The 15,462-nt window shown below is 38.8% G+C and overlaps 1 protein-coding gene across 1 annotated transcript in view; it reads left to right on the forward strand.

The window, feature by feature from the left end:
- Positions 1–2,183: 2,183 nt before the first annotated feature.
- The window catches only part of ZPBP (zona pellucida binding protein), a 32,282-nt gene continuing 19,003 nt past the window's right edge, over positions 2,184–15,462 (forward strand). The window contains exons 1-3 of the mRNA XM_076328966.1: positions 2,184–2,298; positions 8,366–8,446; positions 11,564–11,689. Of these exons, the coding sequence (XP_076185081.1) occupies positions 2,184–2,298; positions 8,366–8,446; positions 11,564–11,689 (322 nt within the window). The remainder of the gene's footprint in view (positions 2,299–8,365; positions 8,447–11,563; positions 11,690–15,462) is intronic.

Below are 15,462 nucleotides of genomic sequence, written 5' to 3' on the forward strand. Positions count from 1 at the left end.
TTGGTATCTACATCACAAATACAAATTAAATTGAAACACAGATTTAACACAAAATTTATCAAACACAACCGCAGATAAATGCAAATCCAGAAAACTTAACAATTATTACTTGGAATAAGTAAATCACATTGACACCAGAGTTTCCCATGCAGCTTAATTTCCTCCAGAGTTTTGCCATTTGTTCTATCAGGTTGGCAGTCTCAAGTCAGAATATGCAGCACTCATTTCCTAATTCCAAGCTCGACCGTCTTCAGTTAGCGATCTAAACAAAAGCAGTCTGATTTAGAGAGGTCCTCTCTGCATGAATTCAGTGCCATCTGCAAAGGTCTGGCACTTCGGAAAAATCAAACTACATTTATTTGGACAGCTCAGTTCACACTATGGGGGCTTTTATTTTGTGGCCTTGTCAGGAAAAATTAGGGCACAGAGTCTGATCATTCTCTCATTTATATTAGTCTCACACAGATGTAACTTCCCTGAATTCCTAACTTGCTTTTGATCAACACGAAATCAGAAATGGGCCTAACTTATTAGAGTACAGGTTTATAGTAATAAAAAATTGTGTTCCATAATGCAGAATCATGCTGGGGTTTTTTTTTGGAGTAGTTTGCTGATGAATCAGAAAAAAACAAATAAATCAAGCTTCATTCTTTATTAAGACAGCTTTCATATATAGGTCACAAGAACTAAAATGCGTAAAAAGTGACAGCTGACAACATTGTATATGCAGCACCGGCATTGTAAGGCTAAGCCAATACTACGAAAACACAGAACTCTTTGTCTGACACATCTTATGTCTACTTTCTATCATACTTGTACATTCAAGTTAGTGAAAAGATACTTCCAAAATTTGACTTCTGCCAGTAACAAGCCTTTAAAGTGCCATACTGCTGTCTATATTTACTGACACTCAGTAATCTCCATACCAGATATAATTAGTTTTACACTAGAAATAACATCCAGTGTTGCAGACTGACCTTTTTCTCCACTTCTTACCTTCTCCTGGAAAGCTTTAGAAAGAGATGGCAGGAGAGGCGAAGACATGGGACCCAGGTAAGGTACAGGATGGAAGACATTGCAAGGATGACTCATGTTTTGTTGCATTCATTTTGCAGAGTGAAATGCAATTAAAGCTTTATCTTGGATTTTGTTGACAGGATTCTATCCAGATTATCCTGGGAAGTAAATTTGCCTAGTAAGGCTGAATTGTTTCTAGTGTCAATTTTCAGAAGTGATCCATGCTTTAAGGAAGCACATGGATGAGCCAGTCATATGTCTAAGCTAGTCCTCTTTACTAGATGTCTGCCTTTTGTTTTGCTTCAGGATTCCTGTGGAGCAGTCTTCTTGGTTCTTTGATGTTAACAGCTATTTTTCTTCTCTGGCACAGTAACAACATACCAAATTTTCCAATAGAGTGAAGTTTTCCTGCCAGACTTCATTTGCTTCCCAAATAACTCATTTTCTCCCCCTCCATTCTTTCACAAAATCCTTTCTCTAACCTACTACAAATTAAGTACTCTTATGCCACAGAAACCTGCAAATGTCCTGGGATTCCAGACACTTTCTTAATTGCCTTTTTGTAGCAGTAAAGACTGAGTAGCACAGCTGTAAATGCTCATGACAGTGACTAGATCAGCACAGTTCTTTGGTTTTGCAATGGAAACTTCCTTACTCTCTCCTTTTTTTGGGAACGACTGCAGCGAGCATGAAGCAAGTTCACTGTACCTTTGGCCACCGCCGGGTGCAGTCTGCACCGCCGCCGGCCTGGCTGTTTCAAAGGCGCTGCCCATGGAGCGGAGGTGCGGGCGTGCTGGTGCGTTAATGGATTGGGATTAATTATGTATAACCCGGCAGCTGGACGACCGACGATGGGGCTGCCGCGGCGGCAGATGTTTCCCTGGGGTTTGAGGATGTGAAAGCCTCCCCCCTCCCCTCTTTCGCCAGAGACGCAAGAGCAGAGGTTGGCACTGCGGCTGGGAAAGCCCCGCCGCTGACTTCCCCGCGGCGGGTCAAGGCAGGGAAGGCCGGAGGGCGGCGAAGCCACCTCCACCCCCGCCGCTCGCCCCCACCGCGTCGCGCCGCGCCTGCTCCGCGCGCCTCGCCAGGCGGCCGGGCGGCCGTTGGGGGCGGCTAACGGCTGCCGCGCGCCCGAGCGGTCGGAAAAGGCGCTGGGGCCTTTGGCGATGTCGCGTGCGGCGCGTGGTAAGGCGCGGGGCTGCCGCCGGGCAGCGGCCGCCACCGGCCGCCTCCAGGCCCGCCTCCTCCTCCTGCTCGTCCTGCTGCAGGCAACCCCCGCAGGTACCGTCCCGGGCGGTGGGGTGGCGCCGCCCGGCGGCCGTCGCCGGAGTGCCACTCGTCTCAGGCCGGCGGCGGTCGCTGGGGTGCGTCTCGCCTCAGGACGGCGACACCCGGGGCCTCGGGCAGGTGCCGGGATGGCGGGGTCGAGCCACAGGCTGCCCCTTCCCCGCAGGGCCTGGATGCGCAGCTTGGGGAAGGCGGTGGTGGCAGCTCCGAAACCTCGCTGTCTCCCACCCCTGTCCTGCCTAGAGCATCACATGTGAATGTTACAGGTTTTCCTGAGTTCACTCCCTGCCTATTGTCATAGAATCATAGAATCGTTTAGGCTGGAAAAGACCTCTAAGATCATTGAGTCCAACCGTTAACCTAGCACTGCCAAGCCCACCACTAAACCATGTCCCTAAGCACCACATCTACACGTCTTTTAAATACCTCCAGGGACGGTGACTCCCCCACTTCCCTGGGCAGCCTGTTCCAATGCTTGACAACCCTTTCGGTGAAGAAATTTTTCCTAATACCCAACCTAAACCTCCCTTGGCACAACTTGAGGCCATTTCCTCTCGTCCTATCGCTTGTTACTTGGGAGAAAAGACGGACACCCACCTTGCTACAGCCTCCTTTCGGGTAGTTGTAGAGAGCGATGAGGTCTCCCCTCAGCCTCCTTTTCTCCAGGCTAAACAACCCCAGTTCCCTCAGCCGCTCCTCATAAGACTTGCCCTCATGCATTTATTTACACTGTTCTACAAAAGCAGATACATGTGTCGCTACATATGTGACCCTCTTTACAGCCTGGTAGTTTCAAGTTTGCGTTTATATCTGGGGTGTGTTGTTCCATAAAACAGGAGCTGTGCCCTTAACATCCAGCTTTCCCCTGTGGGTTTTGTTAAATACCTGTCAGTGCTTTTGCCCACCTACACCCACCATACCCACCAGTGGGATTAAACTTACTTTCCACATGTGGAGGTGGAGATGGATGCAGGAAAGCTAAAGGATTATCTAAGTAACCTTTTTTTTCCTCAAAAATGAACAGTGAGTGCTGGGGAGAGGTATCTAGGTACCAAAGAAGCTGCATGCCTGAGGGGGTCTAACACCACAGGTGAGTTGCATGGGCAGTGAGTAGCTGGTAACTCTGGTACTCAGCTAAAAGAGCTGCATCATTTTGTTGAAGGCTCTGAGGTACAGAAATAGTTATGTGGTAGGATACCAAGACTGTACATTTCTGGTGTACTAGTGCTGACCTTGTATCCACTGTGTGCATAATTGCAGCTGTCAGCTGTCACTGATTGGGAAATTCAGTTGTATGGCCTCTCAACTGTTAAGACTGGGAATGCCCTGAAATGACAGTCTCTGCTTCCTAGTGGGGTTTTAAAATTTGACCATCATAAATCACTTAGGCTTTCTGATAGTATTAAGTTAGATTATTTAATTTGTACATTAGTGTGCATACATGTCAGATCTTCTTATTCCATGATCTGGTTATGATTGAGTTTCACCAGTTCCTTTAGAAAGTCAAGGTCTTTTCCAGGAGCAAGATCAGAGGTGAAGTTCAAAGTTCTTCTACTCTCTGACAAAAAAAGGGAAAACCATGTGCAGTATTTCAGTATATATTCACTGAAACCTTGTTGTCATAGTATTTCTTCTACCTTTGGTTTTAGTAGGCATAATAGACATTGTCAATTACAAAAAACCCACTTATTTCAATTTTATTGCACCGGGGTGTTATTTATATAGTCTGAGTTCAGACTGGTGTAAAGAATATGAACCTTTTTCTTTAAGGGTTTTTAATTTTGTTTTTCTGTTTACTAATGCTGACGGTTTTGGCTTATGTATTTTTCCTTACGTGAATAATTAAACTTTTGAGGACAACGTGGAGCATGTTTCTTAAAATGGCCTAGCTGCATTTGACTTTTCTGAGCCATCTGAAGGACGTTTCTATCTAACTGAAAAGAGACAACATTTTAAACTTTAGCTTGCAATATGATAAGGAAAAGAAGTCTCCTTTTAAACTTATGAAATGTGTTAGTGGTGTAATTGTCAGAAGGGAAATATGAAGGCCTACTTGAAAAACATGATATGGTTCATATCTTGCAGGCTTTTTGTCAAACGGGTTAAACTTAACTGAGACATTAAAAACTGAAGTTTGGTTTCTCTTATATGACTTTCATATGGCTAGTAATAGAAATGGTAATATTTCTGCACAGCACTTACCATCAATAGGCAGCTTAGAAATGCCAGCTGTAATTAAAATACTTGGATATAGAAAAACACTTGACTATTAGCATGATTGAGCAAAAATAACTTAAGTAAGTAGCGTTGCTATTTATATACTCTTTTGGTGCAGAAATCTCTTTACAAAAATTATCTCAAAACATAATTACTTTGAAAAAACTTTTAGCAATTACCACAACTTAAATAAATCTTTTCCTATTGCTTCATAGAATTTTCATTTCTAAATAAATGAATTGAAACTCTGCCAATTGAACATTCTAGTAATACAGTATTTTATTAATTAATAAATTGATTGTTTATTTAAGGCTCATTTTAAACTCCGTTTCCTGCCACTGCAATTTTCAGATCAAATTTAATTTTCTGATTATTTTTGCAACTGTAATGTTCATTTTAAGACTGAAAGATTCAGAATAAAATCTTTTATGAAATAGTAGAATATACTTTATGTGAAACTTGAAGTGGGTGAATGGCATTCCCTTTCGACTCAATGGGCATAGGAATGAATGCTGATTCGGTGAGTACTAACCTACCCGGCTTCCTCCTTCGGGCAGGAAGTGGGAAGGGACCCCTCTTCACCTGCACTGTTGTAACTCCCTCCGACCAGGGAGGAGCAGGAGGGGTTGTTTGTCTGTGCAGGTACAATCCGCCTGCTACTTCTGATCTTGAATTGAGACTCTTCCCCCTGTAGGCAGAACCCATTAGAAATACATGAGCTCAATTTCTCTCAGTGTTTGGGCAGAATTTATACATCTGCCAAGTAGATTTTAAACGCATCAAACAGGGTGTTAGCATTTTACACTTAAATTTAACTCTCTGCAAGATCTTTGGCCTGTTTCGGTGGCATAAATTAGTAGTAAAGCTGTTGAATTTAACTCCATCAGATTTTAAACTCACCCAATGAATCCTCAAGTAACATAGCTACTTTATATGGCAAATGTACCCTTGAATTCCAGTCTTCAGGAATGGCTTTTTAGGCAGCTGGGAAGTTTGAATCATCACCCCGGACTTGGGGATGAATTACGCTAAACTTCCATGTGTCTGATAGTGATGTAAAACTATTTTTCTTCATCTGTGTTATTCTGCAAAAGGAACTGTTGCTCACACCTTGTATTATGTCTGTAAGAAGTACAAGACAATGAGGAATCAGACCCTATGTATTTCTAGTGCATTGGCCTGCTTAAAAAACTTAATTGGGGGAATTAATTCAGAAATCTCACTGACTTTTCTCAAAAATGGGTGAAACTTAGCTTTTCTCACTGCTTGTTAAATGCAGGTTCAAATTGAAGGGATGGAATAATATATTTAATGACTTTAAAATGCAGTTTAAGCAATTCCCTTGTCCTTCATTGGTTTTGTTGCTCTTTCTGTGGGACTTAATGACCTCTTGATACTTTATTTTTCTATGAAAAGCTTTTTTTTAATCTGATCATATGCACTCTTAAAATAGAGAGTGAGAACCGGAAGGTCATTTTTGCTAGAAACTGCTGCAGGAAGTGCCATTTAAATTCCAGGTGATTAGGAGGAGAGCAACTGAATTCGAGTAGAAAACCTGAAAAAAGGCTTGAAAAAAATTTAAAAGGCAGTGTAGAAAATGAGGGAAAGAGCATATGAGAGTTGCGATTCATTTGCAGACAGAAACATTTACTGGCTGCAATGGCTGCTATGCAAATGAAACGTGTATACACATGAAAGAGCATTTAAGCTGACTTTCTCAAAACCTAGCATGCATTGTCATTGAAGATACCAAAAAAGTAATTCCAGAAGTTTTAGATTATCTTCCTTCAGTAACCATATTGCTTCCACTTTTTCTAGTTCTTTTTAAATAAACAGTTCAAGAGCTCCATCTTTGGGTTTAAATTATTATTGTAAAAAAATACTACTTTCCTTTTGCATTGATTAAGTAGTGCCTAACATCCCATAAAGTTATGTATATCTGCTCATACCTTGTCAGTTTGCAATGCTTAACTTTTCTAGATGCATTTGTTCAGTCGCCTTCTCATAAACTTCCAATACTTTCTGTATAAGATTGTTGTTTTCAGTTTTTCTCTCATTAATTTGTTTTTGGTGGATTATGTTTTTCCTTTCCAATGATGATATATAAATCAACTTGACAGTTCATAAAATATTAATGGATCATGTGGACAGATAATAGTGGCAGAAGGAATTTTAAAACGGGCTGTTTTTCAGGTAGGATTTATAATTTGCTATGAATTAGAACGCTTTTATTAAAATCAAGCATATGCTGATTGTTGTCAATGCAGAATCTGATCATGTTCTTTTGGGAGCTGAATTTTAGTGAAAAATTAGTTTTGTTTCTGCCAGTGCAGCAGATTGCTCAAAGACTTAACGTAAATATTCCGGTGAGAAAATTTGAATCCATTTTGTTTTTCAGTAAAAACTCTCCAATCCTTCTAGAAGGTCTTTGGGGAAAATGAAGTTATTTGAAAAATTTTGCTCCTCAAACAATGTCGTGGAAGTGGCACATTGCAAAGTAAATTAAACCGTTAATCACAGAAATCCATCATACATGAGACTACTCTTATGATTATCTTCTCTCAGTTTTTTTTTTTTCTCAAGCAAGGTTTTATTTCTTCCTACTTTCTAAGTATTTTCAGTGGCATACTCTGCTTACATTCTGAAATGACAAGTACAGGCAGTTCTTTTAACTTACCTTGATTATCTTGTCCTGATAGCTGAAGAATCTGCCTTGCTTCTGTTTTCCATAACAACACTGTAGAGAAGTAGTGAATTGATAATTTCCCATTATTGCTTAAATCAAGATAAATCAAAACAAAGCCGGGACTCGACCCCATTCTCATTGCCCCCAACAAATGCCTTAATCTATAACCAGTTTACCAGAGTATTTATTGTTGCTTTTAGTTTTTTTAATATTGAACCTAAGTTAGCAACAAGCACTGATCTGGTGCCACATAATTATTTAGCCCATCTCCATAAAATAATTGCTACTGATGATATGTTCAGTATTTTATTGCTGTCTTTTGTATTCAAGGCGTTCTATTCCTTTGTTATTTACTTTCTTTCCCAGATTCCCCAAAAGAATTGGAAATCACAAGCATACCTTAACTCCCATTAGCCCACGTTCTTTCCAAGCAGGAGGTGGAGACAAAGAACACAAAATGCTGAGAGGTCTAATACCCATTATCTTTCTGCTGGCTTCAGTTCTTTATCTCTGGAAACTCTGTAAAAGAAACTCAGATCTGACTGTATTAGAATGCCCACCTGAAAGAGACTTCAGTTTTCTTTCAGACACCTTGTATGTCTTGCAAAGCTTTGCAAACTTTATGAACATGTTTTTAATTTCTATTTAAAATAGAAGAAATGCAAATTAAAATAGCCATAAAATACCTTATATTTCTTTCCATGGGGAAATTAAGAAAATCACAATCATGACAGAACCCAAGCTCATTACTTCATTAATGGTCAGTATACACATTGATTGACATCCTGACTGAGGGTATCGTAACAATGCAGCTAAATTTTATCCTCATTTTGGACAGTGCGTATCCCCATTATCCCCATTTTGGACAGTCTTAATTTAAAATGTGACAGTTCTTTTGTAAAACATGAATATATTTAAAACTAAATCTAAACTTAAGTGCTGTTCAGAATAAGGATGCTTTTTCTATATCAGGCCTTTGTCATTGTTTTTTGTTGCCTTAATGAGAGTCATGCGTTGTATAAGACATTAGGCAAGTATTAACTTAATATCCATTGATGAACAAGTCTATTAAGAATGTAGATTAACCTAAAGTATGCTGCTTGCTTTTTCAGACAAATTAAATAGTTGTATTAATGCCATGGTTTTATCTTTTAACAGTTCAGCCCTCAAAGAGATTTTTAAGAAGTGGAGGGCCAAGACACAATAGCTTAAAAATAGTGGGATCTATCGTATTTCCAGGTATTTTTCTTTAAACATAATATAACAATTTTAGTGAAAATACTGTTTTTACCAAGAAAAGGCCCTTCTTTATCATATGCCTTGTTGTTAAATTGTTTTAAATGGTTTTAAGTGGTTTAATTAATTACAATTCTGTACTGACTTATGTATATTTAATAGGCTATCCCACAGCATATATTTCTGTCATTGGAATTTATTTTTCATAGGTTTTTTTATTCTTACTCATAACTTTTATGAAACCAAGAAAATTATTTTCTGTAATTGTTATAAAAATAACAATGTTCTGTGTACTCTTCCACCTGGCTGTATGACTCGTGCTCCGAAATGCTGCTTTCTTGCACTGTAGGTATTCCGACTTCATCTTGTTATGTACACAGAACCTGAGATTCAAAATTTATGTTATATGCTACAACAGAAATTAAGAAGAGAGAATAATTAATTGCTTTCTCAGTTAAATTCATCTAACTCCAGAATATTATCACTTTCTCTTCTCATTAAACAAAACAATTATTGGAAAATCTGAAAATTAAATTAAAGACCAGGCGGTTCCTCATTGTCATATATTTACTCATGTTGCTTTTTCTCTAAATGCACATTGCCGGCTTGGTTTCATTAATACTCTTCCCCATAGTTTTCTCCATGTGTGTTTTCCAGTTATAGCTTTACTAGTAGCATATCTAGAAGTGATACTTCTGTTGTTTGGGGGAATGCTAAAAGGCAACATTTTTTGACCTTTTTTTGGTACAAATTCTTAGACATATCAATTTTTGTCCAAAGGTGAAACAATTCTGGGAAATAATTTGCTTTTAAAGGTGTCTCTTAGTAGTTTAACTTATAATATTATTTAGCATTAATGTTAAATAATGGCTCTGAGTGGTCTAAGGTTCATCCTATTGGTGTACTTTTTCTCTCTTCTGATTCTGACTCATGTCTGTAAACATGGCTACTACTCGAATGGCACAGGGCAATTTGAAAGTTAGAAAGCAAGATTAAAATGTTTTGTCCCAACTCTGTTTCTAAAAACAATTTAGTATTAATAAAGAATGTTTCTACCTTCTCTGGGACAGACCATTGTGAGTATACCAGACTTGGCTCCAGTGTTCTTTTGAGATGCTGGGCAACATCTCTATTTTGAGGGTTTTTTTCACCAGAATTTGGTTAAATACAATGCTACACTATTAAAATCCTTCACTTTTAAAATACCTGACATAAATGTTCTTTTTCGGATCACCATCTAAGGTAAATATTTTTATAATGGAGAGAATATGAACAAATAAGGAAAATAGCAAATAACTTCAATTTAAAGAGTAAGACTTTATTTTGAAAGAAGAAGAATAAGGTTATAGCCGGTAGATATTTTTTCAGCCATTATTTTCTATCAGATGCCCTTCTGTTATATTATTCCTATGATACATGTTTACAAAACTGTCATGGAAATTTACAGTGGTGGGACAGAATTTACCATCTTGGCAGGTTATGATAATAATGACACCATAATTTTGTTACTTTTTATTATGGATATGTAATTTTTTTAATATTGCTACAAGACAGAACAAAGCAACCTTGAGGAAATAAAAAACAAAATGTGAAGTGGGAGAGATATGCAACGTATACAATTATGCCTCAATAGACTATTACTAAAGCCAGTCGGTTAGTAAATTCTGAGAACAAGTATTAAGGGTTTGCAATGGAAAAAGACTAATCATATTGGCAGTTGCACTAACATGTAGAATTCATATTAATTTTCATGCTTCAGGGTTAAAAACTGAAACACCACCTGTAAATGACATTTATTTCCATGATATACTATTGTACAATTGAAAATATATACTTTGCTGTTTTCTGTAATATAAGCTACTGTAAAAAACTGATTACTAGCTGGGATGGACATACCTCCTGATCTAAAGACTAGCAAAATTCTGAAGTTACTCTTATGTATTAAATGTTATATCTAAGTCTTTATTCTGTTTAAACAACTTAATACTGTAATGTGAACGTAAGTGGCTTTTCATTTTTTAATGAAAGCGAACAATCATACTTGGAGAGGAGAGAAAACTGTGGTGGCATTACCACCAGTTGCCACAATGGAAAAGTGAAAACTGTTTTTCTGAGCATTAATCCCTTCCTGCAACAAATACTTAAACTGTCTTCCACTTGCAGGGAATCTGAAATAGTCAATGGTAAGATAACATTGTGGTTATCTGCTTATTTGATTCAGTTTTAATTATTAGTCAGATTCTCCAAATCACAAATGTAGTAGCTGTAATGTTTTACACTAATTGTAGCTTTTCAGTGGCATTAGGGTAGCCTGATGCTGAGCATGGTATATTCAAGTTTAGACCTCACTAGAGCATAAATATCTAGCATCCTATGCTTCTGAAGAGGACAAATGCTTTGCAGTATGTCAGTGGGAAGGGAAATAAAACAAATTGTGCACACTGAAATCCTGCATATTATGGAAGTGATTATGACTACACCAATCGTACTTTTTAGAAACAACTGAAGATCTAGAAGCACCTGTGTGCTACAAATCGCATACAAGACATGCACACCTGCTTTACCGTGGGAAAAGGCTAAGTAAATCCTTACCTTACTCAGTTTGCTTCCAACCTCATTATGTCTGAATTAAATAATACTTAGCTTACCATTTAGTGAGCTACAACATTAAACACTTTTTAAGCAAATACATCGTGCACTGGTAAAAGGCAATTGCTAATAGAATGGAAACAGCAAGCTGTCAAGTCTGCGTATCTTGCAGCTTCACTCTCTCCATGTGTGAGTTGGAGACCAATTGAGACAGAACGTGGCAGGAGCCCGTGCTTGTGAGAACCTACTAAGTGACATACTCCCTTCAGGAGGATGTTACAGTGCACTGTGCTTCTTGTTTACACAACCAGATAAGCCTAGAACTAGAAAGAACTCTCTTAATTTTATTTTCCAGAGAAAACAAACCTGCGCTTTATTTTGTATTTAATTTTGATGGTAGAGATAACAGAACCAGTCCCAAAATTAGAACTCCATTCAAGATCATTGTTGAACCACTGTCTTGAAATTTATATAGCTCACTGTTAGGATACCATTGATAAATACTTGATGCTAATGATAATTTTTTTTCAGTTAAAGTTTATGTCAAGCTGAATCACAACAGTCCACGTATTTTATGTCTTACAAATCATCTGCGAAACTTAGAACTGATTGATCCAATATTCCAGTGGAATGGACCAGGTGGCGGTCTTTCTTCAGGTAAGGATTTATTTTCTTACATGTCCCCCCACACCCTCGCCCCTTCCCCCCACTCCCTCCCCCCAAAGCAGCATGAGGGTTATAAAGGTGGGAATGTAAATGGAGAAGTAACTGAGGATACTTTGCGAGTTGTGTAAATCGTATAAATTAGCTTTAACTTTTCAGAAAGAAAGGGGTGAGATAACCAAACTAAAACACATTTTCAGATCTCTGTAAAGAATGGTGCCATCTCTAAAGGGTACTAGATGGAGTAGGGCATGCTGGATGCAACAGAGGCTGAGGATGACATTCTTTGCTGCACTGAGAGACAGCTGGGAGTGTTCTGCAAGGATAGAATAATAGGATGATGGGCAGTGTGATCTAGCCCAAGTGCCTGCTCAATGACAGACTACCTTCAGATATGAAGTTGCTCAGGGCCATGACTACTTGAGTGTGGGGAATCTCTATCCTTGGAGATTTTCTGTCTTTTCTGTGCAACCTGTTCCTCTTTTTTTCTTATTTTCAATCATAATTTCCCATATTGCAACTTGTCATTGTTGCTACTTGTCCTTTTGTGGTGCACCTCTTAAAAAGTGTGGGTTATTCTTCCCTGTATCTCCCCTTAGTGAAGGACTGCAGTTCCCTCCTTAGACTTCTCTAGGGTAAAAATCCCAGTTTACTCTGCCTCTTGTCCTATGCTCCAACTCCCTAATCATCTCAGAAGCCTTCTTGTTGACTTGCTCCAGTTTGTTAGTATCTGTCTTGTACTGAGGAGTCAAAAATGGACATAGTGTTCCAGAGTGCCCAAATGAGCGCTGAGTAGGGAAAGGATAATCACTTCTTTTGATCTGCTGGATATACTGTTGCTAATGCAGCCCAGTATGTAGTTAGCCTTCACTGCTGCAAAACTTTCTGATTCATGTTCAGTTTAAAAGCCACCAGGACTCCCAGGTACTTTTTTGCAGGGCTGCTCCCAAGTCATCTGGTCCCCATCTGCATATGTTGCTGCTTTTATTCTGTCTCAGGCACAGGACTTTGCATTTATCACTGTTGAACTTCATGAGGTTTTTGGCAGACTGTCTTTCTAGTCATGCAAGGTCCCACTGAATGGCAGCAATGTCCTGTAGTGTATCAGCGCCCCCCCCGCCAATTTGATGTCTTTTGCATACTGGACCAGAAGGCATTCAGTCCTGTGGTGTAGGCCACTGGTAAAGACGTTAAGCAGTTCTGGTGCTTTTATCAGCCCTGAGGAAAGCTCTTCATAACTGGCTGCTAGGTAGACCAATCTTCAAAATGACGATGCAGACGGTTTTTCATCCATCTTGTATTCCACTTATCCAGTCCATGTGTCCACAGCTGGGCTACAAGATGTGATGGAGGACCATACTGAAATCCTTGCTGAAGGCTTTCAGTGTATATGACATCTACTGCTTTCCTTTCACCCTCAGAGGCAGTCATTTAGTTCCAGAAGACACTCAGGCTGGTCAGCCATGATTTGCCAATGGCAAATTGATGCTGTCTGTTCTCAATCACTGTCTTGGCATTCATGCATCTGGAAATGACTTCCAGCAGTTCTATAACCTTTGCAAGGCCTGAGGTGAGGATGGCTGACCTGTGATTCCATGGGTCTTCTTCCTTGCCTATTTTTATGATGGATGTATTTTTTTGGTCTTTCTGGTCATTGGGGACCTCATGACCATCAAAACAGACAACAGTCATTAATTAGTCAGCTCCCTCAGCATCCTCAGATAAATATCATTATGGTCTATAAACCTGTATATGTCCAGCTCACTTAAGTAAGTCCCTACCACCACACTGCTCTCTCCCTGTAGCATCTCCCCTAAACTCTGGTAGAGCCTGGGGCAGGGCTGGAAAGCAGCCCTTGCTAGGAATGAGTGAAACAAAGGCGGCGTTGCGTACCTCAGTGTTTTCCATGTCATTTGTCACTAGGTCATTCAGCCCCATTCAGCCTGGGGCCAACATTTTTATTGCTCTTCCTCAGCTGCATGTGTTTCTGTTGGTCCTTCACATTCCCTGCCAGTTTCAACTTCTGGTTAATCTGCTCATGGAGAATGTAAACATTCCTTTTCAGAAAGATGCCTCTAATGAAATCATTGTCCCAATCTGCTAGTATGGCATGAAAACCCCAAATCATTGTTTCTGCATGGAGTATGTTGTGCTACTTGTACATACCTTATTTTTCTCACATAACTAGGATTGCTTAGAGATCATGACTGGCTCATCATCAGTATCTTTTCAAGTCTGAGCAGGGAACCCGAGTTCTATTTTTTGTTTCCTTCTGTGTATGTCTCATTTACCCTTTAGTGTAATTTCATTTTTAAAAAAGACAATAAGCATTGTGATGAATTTATAAACCTGTTTAATCTCTTATTTTAGTTTACAATTTAGTTTATGAACCATTCATCCTTTTACAATGGCAGTGTTTCCAAATCCTATTTGCTTTCCTCTTAGTCTATACTGCTGTCTATCAGAACTCTGTCCTTGGTCTTATATTTTCAAGTAACTTTTCCTGTTACACAATCTGAAATACCATTTACACCATTGTGAGTCTTCATTCTTAATCCTTTACATGCCAACCTTCATAGTACAGCATTTCACATTTATATGACATCTAACACTACACTGTGTTTTTGCTCTGAATCTAATAACAGACTTCACCCTCAGAAAGAACTTTTAGCATTCTTTGAGAGAGGTTTTAGAAAAATTATTTTTAAAAAGCGGTAATGAGAGGACTTCAGCTTCAGCCACCACAATTTTGGGTAAATACCACAAAGATACTTAGTCTCCTAGGGCTGTTGTCACATTCATTTTTGTTTGATTCAGAGAAAAGAAAGTATAAGCAGACAAAAAGCTATTTAAAGTTTCTAGCTCATGAAACGTTTGCTGTGTAAAAGATTTTGATCATTCAGCCTCCTTTTAGAACAGGTGTAATCCTCTCTAAGTGGTAAAAATCATCTGGGTTTTAGTGTGACTAGTTAGTCTTCTAATATCTATCATAGCGAATCTCCTTAACAGTAGGCAATTAGGATTCATAAACCTTGCTTGATAAACTATTTCATACTTTTTCAGTGTGGTTGTAGGAAAGAAAAGAATCCTTTCGGTGGAAACGTAGAATCGTGAATCGAGTTTTAGGAAAGACTAACAAAATACTGCTTCTTGGAACGCTTCCCAATAAATGCAATTATTTAAGCATAAAATCTGTAGGAAAAGAGCCTATCTTTCATTGTACTATCTGTCATAGCTAGAAAAATCAGATTCTTTTTCAGGCACACCAGCCGTTGACACACACCCTAAGAAGGTGTTTTGTGCCCCAAAAGTCTGTCTAGCTATATACATCAAACATCATGGCTACAATAGAAGCTCACAAAGAGCAGTAAACACTTTTCCTTCTGTAGCCGTAACAAAACAGTTCTGTTTTTTGAACAAGCAGATTTGTTCACAGATAGTTTCAGTCCACTTATGTGCAGTTGAAAGAGTAATGAAAAATTAAATACTGCACAAAATGTAATTTAAAATCATTACAACTTTAAAATTAGCGAGTCATTTTTCTTCACTTAGCATAGTGACTCTTTTGCACTAAGATCTGGAAATTGTACTTTGAAGTTTTTGAACAGCTGTTGGGCTGGTTGAAAATAAGAGTTTTTCAAAATACACTTTAAATGGAGGAAAAAACTTTAAAATAATTGATTCTTATGTTCTGGATCTTAAAGTTTTACTGCATAAACCAGCATTTTTGCTGGTGTTCTGAACAGCTAAATAGAACAAAAAAGAGA

The sequence above is a fragment of the Aptenodytes patagonicus genome, chromosome 2, assembly GCF_965638725.1.
Source record: "Aptenodytes patagonicus chromosome 2, bAptPat1.pri.cur, whole genome shotgun sequence".
NCBI lineage: Eukaryota > Metazoa > Chordata > Aves > Sphenisciformes > Spheniscidae > Aptenodytes > Aptenodytes patagonicus.